Source organism: Lytechinus variegatus, chromosome 7 (assembly GCF_018143015.1).
Source record: "Lytechinus variegatus isolate NC3 chromosome 7, Lvar_3.0, whole genome shotgun sequence".
In the NCBI taxonomy this organism is placed as follows: Eukaryota; Metazoa; Echinodermata; class Echinoidea; order Temnopleuroida; family Toxopneustidae; genus Lytechinus; species Lytechinus variegatus.
This window is the reverse complement of record NC_054746.1, coordinates 29,190,727-29,209,582: the sequence shown is the minus strand read 5'-3', so window position 1 is coordinate 29,209,582 and position 18,856 is coordinate 29,190,727. Positions and strand designations below refer to the sequence as shown.

At 33.1% G+C, this 18,856-nt stretch overlaps 1 protein-coding gene across 8 annotated transcripts in view; it reads left to right on the top strand.

The window, feature by feature from the left end:
* LOC121418931 (centrosomal protein of 170 kDa protein B-like) overlaps nt 1-18,158 on the top strand; it is a 63,855-nt gene extending 45,697 nt beyond the window's left edge. For 5 of the 8 annotated variants that reach the window (XM_041613145.1, XM_041613146.1, XM_041613144.1 and 2 more), the window contains 8 exons: nt 841-858; nt 4,881-5,004; nt 5,674-5,744; nt 6,835-6,864; nt 7,591-7,611; nt 10,848-10,933; nt 13,223-13,362; nt 14,090-18,158. In XM_041613145.1, the coding sequence (XP_041469079.1) occupies nt 841-858; nt 4,881-5,004; nt 5,674-5,744; nt 6,835-6,864; nt 7,591-7,611; nt 10,848-10,933; nt 13,223-13,362; nt 14,090-14,352 (753 nt within the window). In that variant the 3' untranslated portion in view covers nt 14,353-18,158. The remainder of the gene's footprint in view (nt 1-840; nt 859-4,880; nt 5,005-5,673; nt 5,745-6,834; nt 6,865-7,590; nt 7,612-10,847; nt 10,934-13,222; nt 13,363-14,089) is intronic. The other 3 variants (XM_041613147.1, XM_041613148.1, XM_041613149.1) reach the window with 3 other exon arrangements.
* Nucleotides 18,159-18,856: the final 698 nt, after the last annotated feature.

Here is an 18,856-nt window from a genome sequence, read left to right as displayed (position 1 = left end):
TTCAGATATTCCAAGAACAGTTGACTGATCTCCTTGATCATCGGACAGAGGCAACAGAATAATCTGGCTCAGATGATGAAAGTGAAGGGGCAAATTTATGCATCAATTAAAATGTACCCTTCCACTTCCATTGATCGAGATTGATGTTCTGCTGTCTCTGTCTCTGTCATCGGGTACATGCAATGGTCTATACCCAGTAACTAGAATGAAGAATGTGAACCTGATGTTATCTATATATGTGGGTTTTCTTTCTTCACACAAATTCTGCTCTAAACTAAGCTCCTCTTACTAGTTGAAAAGGTCATTTCTGACAGTGCAAAGAGTATATGAATCATCAATGAGCAACACTGATAAAAAAATCTTAACTTTACACATTGAGATGGAAGCCTTTTTGCTGGGTTTTTTTTTTGTTGTTGATATCATTGAATGATCATTTACTTTGTGATTGCTCAATTTTACACTTTGTGATTATAACTATATCCTTTAGTTATGTGGATTATAATTTGTGGGGGGGGGGGGTTACACATATTATAAGCATTCTTGATCATAAAGTAGGAGTTATGGTGCCATAACAAAAAATATCATTGATATTTGATAACTTATCAAGATGTGATTAGGGACAATGAAAATAAAGTGGGCATTACCAAATTTTCAGGTGCATGGTGGAATAAGAACTGTCCATAAGTTTCCTTTCAAATTAAATTTCTGGCAGTAAAACTCTGAAGGTGCCGAGCAAAGGTTTAATTTGTGTTCATTTTTAATGTTATTCTCCCTCAAATTAAGCCTTTTGTCCCTCATTTATACCTTCTTTTATTCATTCATCCATTCCATTGAATCCAGCTCATATTTCATTTTGTGGTAAGTCTCTCTTTCACTCTTCCCCTTTCTATCACTCTCTCCACTGCTTTGTGCTTGGTGTTGGTATCATGGTACATGTACATCTACTTTGCATGTAAGTTAAAGGGAAAGTCTACCCCAGACATCAAGATTTATTTTGACAAAAGAAGGATAAATACTTAAAGTATGCTAGTCTATCAAAATAATGATTTTTAATTTTTTAAAGTGTCACATACAAGCAGTATGATATTAAAATGCTAGCAGCTCCATACATGTATGTGTTCTAATATTAATTCCATAAAATATCATTTTCTCATACATACATGTATAATCAAACATATAATTTCATGCTCATTTATATGAAAACAAATATTCATTCCTTCAAGAACCTATAGAAAAATAATTTATGGAATTTATGTTACGAGCTGCTCATTTGTGGCCTTGATCACAAAAATTATATAGTAACTTTAATTCGTTGATGGATTATAAGCCAAACCTTGATTGATTGATTTTTACTCAAACCAACTTGATGGAAGGGTGGATTCTCCCTTTAAAGTTTGCTCCATCATCACTAGTGGAACCTTTAGTAGTGGATGGATGTGTGTAGAGAGAGAGAGAGCTAGCTAATGTAGTCCTTCCCCTGTATGTGGACCCACACCCAGGAAATAAATTATACCTTGATAAATCAACAAGTGATATGGGTAGAGCGTGTTGTCCGTTATTGAAAGAATACCATGCATTGATTAGATCTAAGGATGTGCACATGTAACTTTGGTAATCTGTTAAATAGATACGTAATAAAATTTATTTGTAGTACCTATAATGTGCACTTACATCTTGGATGTATGTACAAGTTTTAAAGTAAATATTGTGTGTATCCAGCTTGTACTGTATTCATAAACAATTTGAAGACATAAGATATTGCTCTATTTTATATGTTGTGATTCCATTTTATGATTTTATGTTATTTTCTTTGATTTGATTTGGTTTGTTTTTTATTTGACTCTTCTGGCTTTTAAAGTTCTGTATGTTTTATATATTTGTATTTTGTTTTATCTTTGTAATTGTTCCCTTTAAGTTCGGACCTTTCTTAAAACAGACTTTTTATATAGAGAACACACATTCTCTCAGATTATAAGATAGTTTCAGGGGTTTTTATTTTCTATTTGGGGCAAGTTATTTTCAATAATATTCTCAAGTGGAATTATTTTGCCAGTGAAAGAAATTAATAATTTTCACCCCCTCTCCCCAAACAAGAACGAAAAAAAAACAACAGAGAAATAATCATTGTGAATTTTATTATTAATTTCTTTTCTTTTGCAGACTCTCAAGTCATTATGTATTTATGGTGCTTCCAGTATATATGATGTGATATATTTCTCTGAAAATTATTACAACATATACATGTATATATTTTTCTATTCAATAATGATATACAAAAAGATGAAATGCTGAACTTACATAAAGTTTAAATTCTCTCCTTTTTTCCAAGTACAATTGTTTGAGCGTTGTTGCTCACTTGAGAGATTTTAGTCATGCCTGATGGTCAAATGAAGAAAGCTTCTGTGATTATGAAAGGGAATGGATGGAGTCATCTGAATCAAGCACTTGTAACTTTTACTCAGTTTTTGGTCAATGTGCAATGTCAAACATAACAGGAAACTTTTGAACAAGAATTCATTTTCATTTCGCACTGTGTTATATGATAGAAAAGTGAATCTCTGTTTCATCTAAAAAAAAATTGAGAAGAGAGAAAACTACCAAAAAAATAAATAAAAATGTGATTATTGGTAAACAGTTCTGTTTCGAAATTTGCAAATAAGTTGTGATGATGTCTATGGCATGATAGTGATCAAATTCCTCTAATCCAGTTCCCTCTTGTAGATTTATGTTCATGTAATATGCATGATCTAGTAACTATGTACCAATAATTGAACAGTTAAATTAAATTATTCCCTGTATACCTTATTTTTACCTACATGTAATTTCACAATGTGCATAATGTAATATATGTCATACTGTCCTTTGATTTTCTAATTTAAGGAAATCAGGTGCCGATTGGAGATAGGGTTGTGTTTATAAATAATGAAGAAAAAGTCAATTTCAATTGGTAGATGCATGTTTCTAATTGGTTTATTTGGGGGATTTGTGTGACTGCAGATTGAGGTTTACCCAAGGTAAGTCAGGATCAAATGAAACAAAATCATGAAAATATATTGAAAAGTTTACATTATTTGAAAGTTTTCTAAACCCATGATGCAAAGGATTTGAATATGGCTGTAATTTTGAATTATTTAATTTCATTCATTTAATTATAGACAAGTTTCGCAGTAAGAATTGAAATATGCATGCTTTACAGGGTATCAATTACAACATACATGGTTAAAAAAATACAGAGACAATATAAATTATTCACATACATGTAAAATTTGCACAGTAAATTATTCATAAAGATGAATAAATAACAGGAGAATGCATATAATAAATTTGTTATCCATGATGAAACTCTTAAAACACCATAAGTTAATGATTATTAATATGAATTCACAATCTGAGCTTGTAGATTAAATGTTTAAGAATTTTCTAATTACATGAATTTCAGCTACGATTTGTAATATTTAAAGCACGCATACAAGATTAGGGAGGGCACTGTTTCTAGATCTGTTACCAGTTAATCTCATATCACTGCATCAGAATATATGAGTTTCTGTTTCCTTTTGTTTGAACATATTTCTATGATTTGGGGGGATTTTTTTTTGTTTCGATTTGGATGCTTTGAAAGCCAAACTGAAGATGGGGGAGAATCTTAGATGAAAATGAACTGTTGTTTTGGTACTGCACTCCAGTGCAAGATTTGGTTCACACCAAAATCAACATTGAGACAAATTTCTAACGTTTCTAAAATTGTCAAAAATTTCTAAAGTTTCTTTTACTTTTTGTTCAAAAGAATAATTTCATGCCAACTTTCTTTTAAAGAAAAAATTGTGGTTCATCTTTCATAAAAGAGAATGTTAATATTCTTGGGGGTATTCTGAAGGAAGTACATGTTAAACTCAATTATCTATGAATTGCACCTTAAAGCAAATGGACAAACATGTAACATATTGTAAAAATTATATTTTGATTTGCACAGTAGTAATTTCATTTCTTATCAAGCTATACTGTTTGATTGATACAAATTGGGAGACTTAAAATTAATCTGGCTTTACATCATATACTTATCCATTAAAGGCCCCATAACCATTTTAGGAGATAGGTCCTTAGCCCTGTAGTTGTACAACATTATATTAATAATCACACATTTCAGAGGGAATATTCTTTTTACATCCAGTGCAAGGACCATCGATGCAAAAAACTAATACAGTTGTATGCATGCCATAAAAACCTATTTAAATATGCAAATCATTGCAAGTCACATCTAATCCATTGAGCTTCAATAAGTATCTTTTGGGGTAGATAGAGGTGAATTGCTAATGAGCTTTTAATGGACATATATTGGATTCATTGACTGAATGTCCAGACATTTGGCATTTATTCAACTGCCTAGAAACTTTATGATACAACATATTATATAAAAAAACAAAATGTTAATAAATGCTAAGTTGATATGTAATTATTATCTTGTTGGGTTCTCCTTTTTGTAACACATATCGTTGTGCCTTTTCATGATGATTTTGGCAACAGAGGCTACCTAGTTCACAGGCTTTGAATTACTCGTCCAGTTTGAATAGTATTAAACCAGGAACAATATATTCATAAAACTTGACTAATTGCATTTGGCCACTGCCACATAGTATGAAGATAATTATTGTTTTGTTTTTTAATAGACCCTGGGTTTCAAATTCTAAACTTATTAGTTGACTATAGCATTGATTCCTCTCATTATTCACTATGTTTATTTCGAAAAATAACAAAAAAATTGAATGTAAGTTGACCCAAACCATCATTTGATAAATATGTCAATAAAAAAATCTCATTGGATATACCCCCACATGAACCTAGCCTCACCCTAATAATGACTTTGTTTCTGTTTGTGTTAACAGCAAATGATGGATGAGTTATTGAGTGAAGATTCGGTTCACCTCAACAGACAGGATATATGGCAAGGTGAACGCTTTCATCCCCAGGTACCCCTTCAAAGGTCATCTTCACTCAGCTTTCAACCAGGTAACATGATGTGTTCTGTGGAAACTGAATAGTTTTATCTCATTGTGTTTTGCATTGTAAACCAGGGGGCTGTTTCACAAAGAGTGAAGTTGGACTGAAACTCCCAATACCAATTGTGTATAAGGTACATGTATCAACACATCATTGCACTAGTCAAATCATTGCTCAGGAGCAACACGATAGATGGTGCTAGAAGCTTAATGGGTTTCCGTTAGGAAATTGTATATTTTTTTTAATGTGTATATGACTCTTTGTCTCAATAATAAATATTTTATAAATTACTCTGTGTGTTTGAAATTCAATTTTTATTAAGTATTTCAGGTCAATAGGTTAGCTTCTAATATTACCTTGAGCAGTAAACAATATTACAATATTAATTTCTCTGTGACACATGCTGTTAAGTACTCAATGCTCTAGTTTGTGCTTGCCAAGTAAAAGCTCTTTTTGGTTTCCGTAGTGAAACCATAGATTTAAGCCATGGTTTGACTTAAACTAGAGTTCAGAATAACGCCCCGTAAGTTCAACTTTATAATAACTTTAAACAATCCCAATATATATTTTTAAAGTTATTTTCATACTTTCTTCTCAAAGTTATTTGTATTTCTGTCTTCTTTAAAATTGAACTTTGTGAAATAATGATTAAATGCCAGTGATTATATTCTATTTTAGATCAAACATCCCAGGGATTAGCAGGAAGTCCACCTATTCACATCAAGAAGAAACCATTCAATAAATCTGAGGTCAGTATCATCTTTTTTGTGTTTATCTTTATTCATTAATTTATTCATTTTTTCTTCTTACTAATGCCTGTTTACTCAGACAGGATTTCATTTGCAGATGGGGAATATTTAAGAAACGAAACAACTTATTATTTCAGCAAGCTAAAAGTGGCTATTTCTCTCCATTTTGTTCATTTATTTATTAAAAATGCGGGTTTAAAAATCACAGGAGAGATGTATGCAGTACTATTTACTCTCTGCTTTTGGGGGACCCAACAACCAGTGGCGGACCGTGACCCCGAGGAGACAAAGCATTGGGGGGGGCACGGCATTGTTCACCAACAATGCAGTGCCCCCCAATGCTTTGTCTCCTCCGGGTCACGGTCCGCTACTGCCAACAACTGTTCATTCAAGGTTAGGAGCAGCGGGGAATATTATTAGATCATACTGTAATTATAATGGAGAAAATAAATAGGTTCATCTGCTAGTATATATTGTAAAGCCACCTGTTTCATATTTATTTGAAGTTATTTATAGTCATTTGTAACAATGTGATGCAAATTGATTCTGATTTGCCACATTCAAAGTTGATGCTTTTTGCCAAGTTTCTAGTTATTATTTTATTCTGGACTTTGGTGAACTTGCTGCTCTTTGTTTCAAAATCCCATTGCTTTTGGCATCCATTCCTTTGAAAGTGCACCTCCAAAAATGAAGCTTGCTTCCATGTCATCCTGTACACTTCAGGACACTGTGTTTATGGGTACTTGTTAGACAGATCTACCCCTTTTTATCTTTGTGTTTCAGTTTTTATAGTGATTTCAAATTTTTAGAATATCAACAAAAATTTATTTTGACCATGATGGGGGTATTAAGTGATAATGCATTCTTCTCTGAACATTGTACAGTCAGTGTACATTATTCAGAAGTAACTAGGGTAACAGTATATGACATGATGTACTGGCTAAAAATGTAACGAATGAAGGAAGTAATAGTGACACGATTTGTAATGCCTGGGACTGATGTGCATTGTGGATTGCAAGTGGATGCACAGTATAGCTGAAGATGTCTGATAACAGATGAATTGTTTTATCTTTTACATTCATGCATTCAGTCTGCGAATGACTTGATCGTTGTGACCAAGGTTAATCCATGTTTTTTGTCTGCGTTTGTTCCACATTATCCATTTATGTTGTTCTGCATGGAACATTGTAGATTAGAACAGAGATGATTTTTTTTTCTCATTTTACTAATTCATCTGGACTCTGGATCAATGAAATTCAGAGGATAGCTATAATATCCTTATGATTGAAATTAGAACTACACTATTAGAAATTAAAGAATAAACTAAACCATTCGAATGTATATTCTGTTCAGTATTGTTTGATGTATAGTTTTCTAACTTTCATAGACATCTCTTATCTTATATCTATAGTTGTCATGAATTCTAATATTACAACAAACACAAATATTTATCAAGTGATGTGAATAAATTGATTACAACATTAAGAGAAACCTTATGATGATTCAACAAACATTCTATTTTACTAATGAACATCTAAATAAATGAAAAAATATACATATTTTAAAAACATTTCCGAGCTTTTTCCATTAATGTTTCTTTTTCAATGTTGCAGGTGTATATTAGTCCTTGTGTATCATTTCTTAGTTATAAATCCATTTAACGTTTTAAGAACTTGCACTGTTTATACTGTACAATTTGGATAAAAACTATTGCAAATTGATTCATATTTCTTCGATTATCCCACAAGAAATGGAAAAATTGGGGATGTTAACTGATTAAATTTTCCCTTGTTTTATCCACTATTTTATTTTTCCATCCCATATTGATATAATTGGATCATTGTAGAGTCAGGAACAGGACTGTGTAGTGAGTACCCAAGCATGATAACCCTATTTGTTTCATGCATGTGCATCATTCTAATTAAACTGCTCTATCTCTAAATACATTCATTTTAAAGATTCACATTTTTCTTTCTGTTGGGTAGCTTTGAACATAAAAATATTGGGTAAATTTTCTTTCATCCTTTGGACAAACTGGTGAAAGGAAATCAAATTTAAAGCAACACACATCATTGTTCATAATATATCTGTATACAGAATATAAGTTAACCCTTATCTTCAGAATATAGATAGATAGCTTCAAAAGAAGAAAATTCTTGATTTTTCAGACAGGGGAAAGAACAAATCATAGTAGGTAGTGACAATAGTCACACAGATATATTTTGGAAAATATATTGTAAAAAAAAACTGATTTCAGAAGTGCAACCTTGTCAGTCTCCAATCCTCTAGTGTGAAATAAAACAAGTATGATTGAACTTGTCTCATTGCATAAGGCAGAAATACAAACTCAAATCTCTATGGTGCCCATGAATAATAAATGCCAAAGATAGAATTACTTTTTCTCTTCAATGTTATGAAACTTATTGTCTTGTCTTGTTCATGCCGTGATTTATGTTTCCCTTTGATTATTGATATAATATTTTTTTTTGGGGGGGGGGTAAAGGTATTTGATACTTAACTTTTTTAACATTAGTATGTCTGGCAAGCTACTACCTAAATTGAATTAAGCATGGATTCCTATGAATTATCCTGATGAGAGGTCAGATTTTCATTTGAGATAATTTGACCTCTTCCGTTTTGGATCTGGAAGCTCGCCAAGTAAATCTTTTACCAAAATATCAAGCGTTTTAGACTTCAGCCCTTTGCTTTGGCCAGTTAAATGTTGAATTCAATTTACCATGATAGAGTGGATGAATTACGATATGCCTTATGATTTTACTTGAAGACATCAAAATTGTCAATGTAACTTGCAAATATTACAGTGGAGACTTCATTTTTAGGCAAGACACATGCTAAATTGATTCAATCTAATGCATAGAAAAGGTAGAGTAAAATAGACTAGGTAGTAGTAATTTAATTCAATTTTTCATCGGACAAGACTTAAAATATAAGTTCACACCTAGAAGCATTACATGTCAATACTGGATTACTGTTCTAAAGTTGCCTTATTTTGAAAGAGAGAAATGATCAAAGAATTTGAGAATTTTAAAAGCCTCAATGTGTGTCTGAAACATCTTTCATAGAATCTGTAGTAAATATCATGTTTCTCATCTTCTTTGTTTCAGTCAGGCTGAAATTAATTTTCCATTCATAGCTGTTATTCTTTATTTTCTTTATGAAATCATTCCTTTTTATTCATTTCATTTTTTTTCATAACACTTTACATAGTAATTTATATCTTTAAAAAAAAAATATTTTCACCATCAGGTAATTCTAATCCATTTTATGAATTAAAAGTATTAGATATAGATCAAAACTACAATCTCTAATATTCTTTCAATCATTCATTAAAAAACAACTCATCATTAGCTGAAAATACAGCTGAAATAGTTAATCTGTCATGTACTGAATCATCTCATATCATTTAGCAGAATCTGTAGATCACTGTCATTTTTCTTTATCAAACTGCATAAATGTTGCCAAAACTAATTTCTTAATGATGAAAGAATGTAGGTACAGATTTATATCCTTTTCACAGACAACATACATTAAGCAAAGGGGGGGGGGGGGCTTTTTTATGTGATTTTTATGTGAGTGGACCTCTTCTGTAAGAATTAAATAGTTCATAGAATGTGTGACAGTGGTTTCCATTATAAAAATTGCTTTCAGCCAATAAAGCTTTATAAATTTGTATTGCAATTCTAAAAACATGACAGGAAGCGTAATAAAAAGTAGATTTATCATTATTGATCTTCCAACTTGGGTTTTCACCATGAAATTGGAGATCAGTTGCCAGAACTTTGGAAGATCATAACAGTTGTGATATTGATGATTGAAAGTATCTGAATAAATCACTTCGTGAAAAGCTCTCTCGGGGCCCATTGCATAAAACTTTTGCCATAAAAAACTTTCGCATATTTTTTTCTAGAGTTTTTTTAATATGTAATTTTTAATGGCACAATTTTGTTTGCCAGAGTTTTTTAGGGCAAAAGTTTTATGCAACAGGTGCCTGATCAACAAGAACTTTTATGTCTGCATGTAAATTTTGTATCGTGTTCTCTATTGTGAGCAAGTTTGTCTTTAGTGTGCATGCTAATGTAACAGTAAATTCGTAAATGTTGGGGTGTTGTATTTTATATATTGGGTTGTAATTCATCATCCATCTTGTCATGAAGATATTCATAATTTCATGTGGTTCATTAGATTCGCGATTTTTCAAATAATTTTATTACTTTTGAGCGTGAATACTTAGACTAAATTATCAAGAAGTAAAATAATGGTAATGAGGAGGAGGAAGAGAAGGAGAATGGGTGGGGGAGAAGGGCTACAGGAATGCTGATCGTAAAATTGATGAAGATGGCATTAGTGATGATGATGACCTTGGTGGTGATAACCTTGATGGTGAAAGATCTTTTTTGTCCAATGAAGGTGCATGCAGATCTTTTGTTTTAAAGGACAAAATGAATCATTCAGTATCTGTATCGTGTATTGTAGGATTGTGGAGTAATTTTCGCTACATTGCATGTTTCATGTGCACATTGATGTAACAAAATTGTTGCCATTACATACATTTCATTAATGCTATTTGGATTCTGGCAAGTCTTGGTATTTTACCAATCTTATTTCATGCATCGTGTCATCGCCAGTCTTTGTTACCTATCAGAGAATGCATTTGTTTAAAGAAAAGTGAAGATTTGTGAAGTGAAAGTTTTCGTGTCTATGAAAAAAATAAAATGAATACGTTTAGGATGAGTATTGTGAATGCCAATGTACAAGAGCCTGTAAAGAAAGTTACCCCAAAGTCTTGCTAGAAATCTGTTTTAGGTTCTACCAAAAATCACTTTACTTTCTCGCATTTTCACTCTATATGACTGTATCTCTGCATGCATTCAAATGACTATGTGGTATACTTTCATGATATTTCTGTAAAATTCAAGTGCCACACTTGAAAACTTGGCTATCAACGCTTCTCAACTGAAAATAATGAGAATAAAAAGATGTCTTTGCCCATTGTCATCAAAGTTAGATCCATGGATGTTACTTGCTGTTCTCTGTTGATTTGAATATAAAAGTGACATTGATTTATTTTTTTTTTTTTTGCAGTCCTTTGATAGTCTTGTGTTATCATCCATCCATCACTTGTCTATCAAGATGAAAGATTCTGCTGACAAAATTGCCTACAAACTCAAGTAAGATATCAGTCCACTAGGACATTTTTAAAAGCACTTTATAATGGTGTGCATGACTTTTCTTATCTTTGTGCATGTGAAATAAGGGAAAAAAATGACGAGGGTACAATTTAGAATAATTATAATAATAATAGAGTATTTCTAAAGCGGCAAATCCACATTGGTTATGTGTTAAAGGCGCTGCGAAAAGGTCCTTGAGAAATGATCAAAATAGCCCAGGAAATTGTTTTAGTGTCCAATATAAACTGTAATACAATGTAACAAATTCTAGCCAATGAGCTTAAAAAAATAACCCAGATAATTTAATGAATTTTTCACTTGATATATATTTGTTTGAGTGAAATGTATTTGTAATTTTTTCCCCACTGCTTGCCATTCCAGTCCTTAGGTGTATCATAAACAGCTTTCACAGTCACTTTCAGATAGTTCCCTCCATTGTTTCAATTAATACAACCAGAACTTCATTTTATCTTATATAAGTATAGGATAGTGAGATTTTATGAGATAGAGTTGCGGGGGAATGATGAGACTTTTGGAGGATATCCTGCCTTATTTACTGAGCAGCATTCAGGAATACCATCCAGGCACAGCATCTGTGTCAGATGTATCAAAATGGCAAAGTCATGACGATTTTAGATCCTGAGCTTAATATTAACCATCCCAGATTTCTAACTTGCACCCAGTGTGGTTTTGTAGAGGGCTATGACCTCGTCACCAAGACTTTATGAGATTTCATATTTTACTCCAATAAAATTGACCACCCCCTGCATGATGAAAGTCCATCATATGATGCTTGATAACAGGCATACCAAATCAAGTTATGTACATGAATGTTTTAGAAATATGTTCGCTTTCGGGAAGTTCTAGATGAGATAAATTTTAAGGTCTTCAATGATGCAGTCAGTCGGCAAGCCCTGAAAAAGTAGCTTCTTTTATCTAAGTGTGATATTCATGACTAGAGGGTTTTTTCATTGTTAATGAGCTTGGTGCGAACTAAAACACCTCCTTTTATTCGGCCATTGCTGCTCTAAATATTGACCAAATTTCATGTTTTTGGTATCTCTGTAAAGAAGAAGAATCATTCTTTTAGGTCATGTGTTTGGATTTTTAAAAGAATGGTGCAATATAGGTAAATCTTTTGATATAAAACATGAAACAAATTATTTTTTTCATGCAACAAAAGTTGTTGTTTTCACACTTAATTTCTGTTTGAGCACAAATGATTTTTAGATCATGATAAAGCTGAAGATCTAAGTTTTAATACGACATAATTTGTATAAGAAGATGTATTTTAGATGGGTCAGCAGCCAGCTTTTCATAGGCCAAGTACATTTAGCAGTTCAAAAACAAGAATACTGCGCTCTGATTGGTCATAGAGACCACACACCCACGCAAATTCCAATGTTCACCACACTGAGCCTCTGCAAGGTCACACTCACCATGTGGTAATCTCTTCAAAATACCCGCGCCTGTTGTTGTGAAAACATTATTCAGCCAATCAGAACTCTGGATTTTATGTTACTCAGAATTTTAGAAATCTCGTCTTGCATCTTGATGGAAAAAGCTGGCTGCTGACCCATCTAAAAGATGCCACATATCAAGAATGACATTTTAAGAAAGTGTAGAGCTTGAGCTTTCTGATGATATAAATAATGTTTGTGCCTAAAACACAAAATGTTGCACAATTTGCAAGTGAAAACAGAGGAAGAAAATTCTGTTTGATACATCTATTCAGGTAAAAAATTCACATATTTATCAAAATATTTTATTCAAAAGAAATGCCCAATATAAAAGAGTAACATTTACTCTTCCCCATGGTACAAAAATAATCAATTTTACTCAAGGAGAAAGTGGTTTAATTCTTCATGAAAGAAAGTCTCACCATCCACGAGATTTTGCAGGGACATGAATTCAGCCACGAGAGGACTTGGATAAATCTTGCCCATTTGCTAGTTAACACAGGGGCTTGCCAACTGACTGGATGGGTTTTGTTATGGAATGAATCCTTGATTATTTTTGAATGATAACATGTCTAAAATAATTTTATATAATGGAGGGTACTTAGCTAATCAGTAAAAAGCCAGATGCCTGTACTCTATCATTTATAGATACAATGTATTTGATAAGAATGTGTTTAAGGGGACCTGAAACATATAACTCACATGTATGAGCACAACTGCACAAGTGAGATGAATTATCTTACGACATGTGAACCAGCATTGAGAACGATACTGTATGATTTGATGGCTGGATGTTTTTATTTTACCTTCCTTTCCTTTTATTTTACAGGAAGCTACAGCAGCCGGGGGCCAGTGAAGATGAGTTGTCGAAGGTGTTAAGAGACAGTGATTTTCCTCTCCTCAAGACCAACAATAAGGAGATTGCTGGTATCCTCCAAAACCTGCGGAAGATGGAGAAACGACTGGAAGGTGAGATGTCTTCCTCAGTGTAAACACTGCTTAGTGTATCTGTGACATCTCTAAAGGGTGACTCTACAGATGCTGCGGCGACAATTGGCCTTCTCTTGATTTCTCTGGAAACAAATCGGGGCTAGATTTGTGAGGGGTTTTGGTTCTGTCTAATTTGAGTATTAGAATTATGATTATGGTTAGGTCTAAGTTTTGGATGAGATTCGCATTTGACCTAATGTACTGATATATTTTGCAACCAAATGTCATGGACCACTCTTAAGATATTTTCATAAAGAATATATTTTGTGGATCATTGGAAAAGTTCTCAGCTGCGGACCATGGAAACCAGGGTTCAATCCCAATAGCATGGGTGCACTTTTAATAGCAAGACAAATCTAAAATTGCAGATCTCCAACCGAGTGTTAAGTGGGTACCTGGTAGGATATGAAAGTCAGTTTAGTTGCTAGCAATGTGTGCTCCATGTTGTCGTGCTATAATACTCATCCAGGGAGCGGAGAATGTCCATATATTATTTGCAGGTAACAGAGCAAGCCACAGTCGAAAGGCCAGGATTACACATAGTTATATTATTATTGTTGTTGAACTTTTTCATGATGATGATGATTATGATTGTTATGATAATCATAAAACATAGTAGACCTGATCATATAACAGATTTTCTTCAATATCATAACTCTTACCACTCTTATCTTTACAAGTTATATTTTTTAATTGTTGTTGACAGAAATCCATGGCATGGTTGACCCTCGGAATGAGATCAAGCTTCCTGAACAACTCTCACCCGTCAATCAAATGAGGCGGCAGTATGCTACAGAATTTAACTTTGCTGTTTCTGACTCTGAGGCACCCTTACCTATGACAACAAGACACATTGGTCGTGCCCCAGTCAACACTAACCTTCAGAGGCAGAGGCACACTCAACAACAACAGCAGCAGCAGCAGCAGCAACAGTATCAAGAACATGATGAAGAAGAATATTATCTATGAGGTTTATCTTAAACCCCACAGACTTCATGATGATGTCAAAGAGACGTGTGTTTGTTGTCACTGATTCCTTAGATTGGAGTCAGAAGCATATCAAGAACAAGATGAGGAAGGGTATTATGAGCAGTATTGATCTGAATTCCCAAAGACTTCATGCTGACACATTTCAGATCACAGTTACATTTAGATGAAGAGACTCCATGGCATGAAACATGTCTACTTTGCCCAGCCCTCTTCTGCAGTCTGACAAGGATGGGTGTCTTTACCTGTATGTCTGAGTGTCTGAGACCCTATTGGCCATCAAGTGCAAAACTATTAAACAAATGGATGATCTCTAGTGTCAAGAGTGTGATTTACTGAAGCAACAGCAGCTCAAGAATTGGTATGGATCTGTAGACTAATGTTGCTGTGAGGAAGAGGTGGGTTTGCCAAGTTTCTGCACATCCCAATCTTCACAGATTAGTATTCAGTCTTTGTAGATTGGTATCCAGTCTTCAGAGACTGATGTCACTACTAATCCTCAGAGATTTGTGTCTCTATATCAGCGTGAAGGGAAAATTTGAGAGGAGTGTGGTAGGGACATTCATTAGACCTACATATTATTGGACTAGATATGGAACACTTTCTTTCGAATGGGAATGGCATTTATCTCAAATTGAGTGCAGAAATCACACCAAGGATTCCATCCATCTGTGAATCATCTAGTAAGAGTTGTGAGCTCCTCTTGTTGAAAGACTTGAGGTCCTAAGCCACAGAATTTAGAAATTCATAAACAATTTCAATAGTTGATTGAGATTGCCAAAATTGATTAGCAAACACACAAGGAAGAAAGAGAACAGATACCAGAAACATTGAATCGATGGCCCATACAATATTCATTTGTGAGCAAGAATTCTTTAAAGAACCATGCAACATAAACTGATTGACAAAAATCACTGTTACTGAATGTTATTAAAAATTTGAGAACCATTGTGTGAATGTGGAGTTGTTGTTTATTCACAGATAGAAAGATATTCTTATAGTAATCACATTTCCCAATATGGATGAGTAATAGTAATATTCTTACATTTGGTTAATATATTTAGATAAAATAAAGATTGAATTCCGATACGAGTGACAGAAAATATGATGCTGTACGAGAATTGAGATTTGCAAGTTTGTGTAGAAATACAAACTTTTTTGCTGTGTGACTGTGACATAACATCACACCTGCATGTCTCCATGTATACATGAAATATTCAAAGGAGGTATTGATCCTCAATTTTTGTGATTAATGAGAGCTGAGCAATCTGCAGCATGTTGTTGTAATGCTATTCTTGCCAGATATCAACTTCAAAATTCATTGTATTACATGCATTGTATTCATGAATGCCCAATCACGATATCTTTCTTACATCAAAGTAGAAATATTTGGAAACAAAAAATTATGTTTTATCGTGAGCTTGCTGAATGATACACAATCAGAAATGAAAAAAATACCCTAAAAATGGCAAATAAAGTGCCCCATCATAGCTGTGCAGATGAATGGGTTTTTTTTTTCATGTAAAACTGCAAAAATGTGAGAATGTCTCAATTTGAAATCCCGACCTAAATGTCTATTTTCCCATAATAAATATCATTTTTCCATTCATTAGTTTGATGAATTGAGCCAGATAATGCCATTACTATTTTTGCCTTTAAAAGTGGAATTCAGAAAAAGGGAGAGAAAAAAGTAAGGAAACAATATTGGTCCTTAATTGTACCAGTCAAATTACTGAGTGTGTAATGTGAATTGCTTTCAGGTGCTAGCTTTGATTTAGTTTGTACATATCAACTGCAATAAAAAAAGAGGGAATGAATTTCTAATGTGTATTTCTTATGTTTAAAGAATTCAGTAAAAAATGAGTCTTGTATATATTTCTCAAATGATTGCCAATATCGAGAGGAGATATTTCCTAGGTGTACAAATATAGCAGTATAATTGTAAGATATGATGAATGTGCATGCTGTTAAGAGACACGGAATTAATTGATATATTTGTGCATGTTATCCCATCATATTCATTTGCATGAAATATTTCCTGTTTTGTTGCATGTGTCTCTCATGGATCAACCATATGTTTCCATATTTGATGACTATTTCTATGAAATTAATTTGAATGGATTAGAGAGCGTATTAATGCCAACAAGCTATCTCATTGAGTTGCCTTTCTTTTTCTTTTTTTAATGTGGAGGAAAGAAATATTATGCACATTATGCACATCTCTTAATAAGGACAATCATATATTGTTTAATACCAGTGAGAAAACTTAGGGTCTTCCAGACATAGTTAGCCATGATAAAGTGTGTAATACTTGAATGATATTGAAGCCATGTAGGGTTGAGCCCTTTGTGTTAACTTTTCTTTATGATTACTTTCAGATATATAAAGCTGCAATGTTTATTATTTGTTGATATGTATCATTCTAGATTTTTATTTATCATGTATATTTTATGAGAGTTTATGTATATCTTTGAAGCTTTTTTTTTCGTTTTGTTTGGCAATTGGTTATAAAAATAAGAACTGCCTTGAATCTATGATATAGTTCCCATCTTGATAGAAGCTGGAAAAAGAAATGACTTTGTTCTTGATCGTCATCCTTATTTCAGGAGATAAATAAACATGATTACCACATGTGTTATGCTAGAATAATCCTGACCCCCCCCCCCCCCCCCCCCGCAAAAGATATTTTCATTGAGTCACCTTTTATCTCAAGTTTTTTGGAAAATCATTTTTGGGGAAAGGTTGGATGACTAGATTGGCTAGTCAATATATTAACGTGGTCAGATTTTTATTTTAAGTTAGATTTGCCTTTAGGTGCGACTGGTGACCATTTCTTTTGCTTAGATGAGATACCGTAAAATTTCTGCTTTACGGTAAATGTGAGTGAATTTTCTTTAACTCTAATCAGACTTTGACAAATAAACTACACTGGAAGGCCTGTTTACAAGAATCATAAATATTAAATGATTGGATTTCATATTTAGCCGAGTGGTGTACAAGTTAATGAGAGACTGATTTAGCACAAGAATGGGTAACCTAAAGCAGCTGTACAAATCACAACCCTGAACACATAACTTTTTCAAGAAATAAGGTTTCGTTGCCAAATAAACAAGACATGTTTTCCTCTCAGCTTGTATTCCATATGTGGGGATTTCCACTTGTTTTAAGTCTTCAGCTCATTTAGCAGTATAGATGATTTGTAAAAATTTACGCAATTCACCTTTAATGATAACCTTTCAGGCTGCCATATCTGTACCCAGTGCCTTTATTAATGTGCATTGTGTGTCGTGTGCTCATCGAGATAATTTGTTAAATGTTTACTTTTCTTTTAAATGTAAGCTTCTAAAATATCCCAAGCTGTCATTAAAACAAGAAGAAAAAATCCAGTATTAGAATATGAAACACAACATGCACTCTACATGGATGGTACATGTAGAGAAGGAATAGCCCTCGAAAAGAAATTGTATTTAAAATGTTCCATTGAACATCTTGTCCTGTGCATTTTCTTTTAAAAGCAGAAAATGTGCTTATTCCAGAAGCCCGCTCATGCATATATGTTGGGATATAGAAGCTCCCACCCCGGGACTCGAATAAACGTGTTTGTGATTTATGTTCTTTCGACACATCATACCACGTCCATGAAATCAGCTATTGAATGTATGAAGCATGATTTCCTCTTATGTCATAATTTTTTTAAGTTATCATTTAATGTCTACTTTTCATATCTTATTTGACAACTCCCTCAATTGCATATTAAAATGCAAATAAAGAAATACATGCAAACTCAATTGAATGTTTCACTGATTTTTTATATTGTTTTGTTGCTCGAGTACTGTTGTTTAATGATGAAAATACAATGGATTCAAATATATACTACATATCTAATTGAAACAATAAAAATTCACTTACTCTTATCTATCTTGTACATAGTTATTAAAAGTTCTTTTTGACCGATATCCAATCACAAATGAACAGAGTCAATATTACTGTCAATATACATTCACTTACAATGTTAATCTAAAAAATACTATCTTTGACCCATTATCTGCAATTCAGAACAGGTGGGTGTTTCATAAAGCTGTTCGTAAGATACGAACGACTTTAGGCACGACTGGTGATCCTTTCTTGTGCTATGTGATATCCCTATGTAATTGAGTTATGACCTAAGAACATATTCCAGTCTTGCGTAAAGTCGTTCATAACTTTACGAACAGCTTTATGAAACACCCACCAGCAGATGGCATAAAATGTACTTTTCATTTCTAGTTCATATTTTAATACATTTTTTATTTAATAGGCACTTCACAATTCATCAGATTTTTTTTGTTTTGGGGGGTTATAACAGAATATTCATTCAGTGAAATACGGACACTCCAATTCATATCACTTAATGTCATCTGGGCCCTAGTACACAAGAAATACAATCTATCATAGAGTTAATCTATAAAAGTGGTGTGTTCTGCTCTTCACTGGCATAAGGAAGCAA